The sequence below is a fragment of the Nicotiana tabacum genome, chromosome 6 (genome assembly GCF_000715075.1).
Source record: "Nicotiana tabacum cultivar K326 chromosome 6, ASM71507v2, whole genome shotgun sequence".
NCBI lineage: Eukaryota > Viridiplantae > Streptophyta > Magnoliopsida > Solanales > Solanaceae > Nicotiana > Nicotiana tabacum.
Genome location: NC_134085.1, coordinates 174,037,556 through 174,039,055, shown reverse-complemented (window position 1 = coordinate 174,039,055; position 1,500 = coordinate 174,037,556). Strand labels below are relative to the sequence as shown.

The window sequence follows — 1,500 nt, the reverse complement described above, 5'->3', positions numbered from 1 at the left end:
TATCTAGAACAACTTACTAGAATTAAATAATTTAAAATTTTATTTCCTGTATATTTTGCTGGAGGTATACATTGCGAAACCATAATGTCCAGTATTTAATACTGGATGTGCACAATCCAGATTTTTTACCCTAAGTTTGACCGAGTTATTAATTGAAATAAAGTTTTAAGGATTGAAAATTATAACTTCGATGGTGTGTTTTTAAGTATAATATGTTAGATTTAATAATTTTGCTAATGCAACTCTTGTTGGAGTTCTTATTTTGGTTTCTTCCTGTAAATTATGCTGGAAAAGCTAGTTATTAAGCTATATAGGCCAGTATATTATAATGGAGATGTGTAAGACAGTGAAAATTTTATATCTAGTATAATTTGCTCGAATTAAATTATTTAAAAGCTTGTTTCCTGCATATTATTCTGGAGGTATATCACTTGAAAGTATAATCTCCTGTATTTTTTACTGAATGTGTACAATGCAGATTTTTTTTAATATAACTGTAGGAAATCAAGAAACAAAAAAAATAGACATTAATAATATTTTAAAAAACAAGAATACCAAACAAATTATTCGGGATTACAATCAGTTTTTCACATGAGCCAATGCAACCTTATTGTATATAATCAATCATTTTTTCCCTGTATTTTCTTGCATAAGGATGAACTACAGCAGAATTTGTGCAATTTGTTCTGTTATGCCCATATCTTTTGCAACGACCACATCTTGGTTCCATCTTGAATTCTGTACCGGAAACATGTCGATTCTTCTGTCTTTTTCCTAGCATTACTTTTGCATCTGGAGGCTTAGTGATTTCTAATTTAATAGTGTCTGGTATAACCCATGTTGTTGAATCACCTACAGAATTTACTTGCCCTTCATATGTTTTCAACCAAAAGTCCCTTGTATAATAGGCCGAGTAAAGGCCAATTTCTTTTGATATATACTTTCAATTGCAACAATTGCATGTTCACAGGGTATCTCATCTAGCTGAAATTCAGAACAATCACATGTTCTTTTGTCTAGATCAACAATAAATTCCATACCCCCTTCTTTGACATTGAATTTGAGTTGATCAATGGGCAATGCTCTAAATGTAAAAGCTGGTTTAATTTTTTCTTCCAATGTTGCTTCTGCCCAATTTGATAACTCACGGAATATTCCTTCTGCAGTTGTCCTTCTTTCATAGAACCAGCTTTGCAATTTTTCTTGTATGAAATCCATCATTGTTAATAGCGGCAATTCTCTTGCACGTCTCAAAACATTATTCATTGACTCAACAATATTTGTTGTTAACATATCATATCGTCATCTTGGAGAATGTGAACGATCCCGCCTTCCTGGTGGTTCCTCTATCAAATAATTGAATGTTTTCTTATCAACAACAACTATTTGGGATATAAAGTCATCAAATTCTGATTGAAGGTATACTCTTGCAGCACTTTGAAAGAGGTTTATTATAGTACTTCTCACTCTTCTTTGCTTTAGATTCTTTTCTAAATGATA

The 1,500-nt window shown here is 31.5% G+C and overlaps 1 protein-coding gene across 1 annotated transcript; it reads right to left on the bottom strand.

Moving 5' to 3' along the window:
* Positions 1-607: 607 nt before the first annotated feature.
* On the bottom strand, positions 608-1,218 carry LOC107830317 (uncharacterized). Its single transcript, XM_016657844.2, has 2 exons — positions 942-1,218; positions 608-852 (listed from the first exon to the last, which is right to left on the bottom strand). Exons 1-2 carry the CDS (start codon positions 1,216-1,218, stop codon positions 608-610), a joined length of 522 nt encoding a protein of 173 aa, XP_016513330.2.
* Positions 1,219-1,500: the final 282 nt, after the last annotated feature.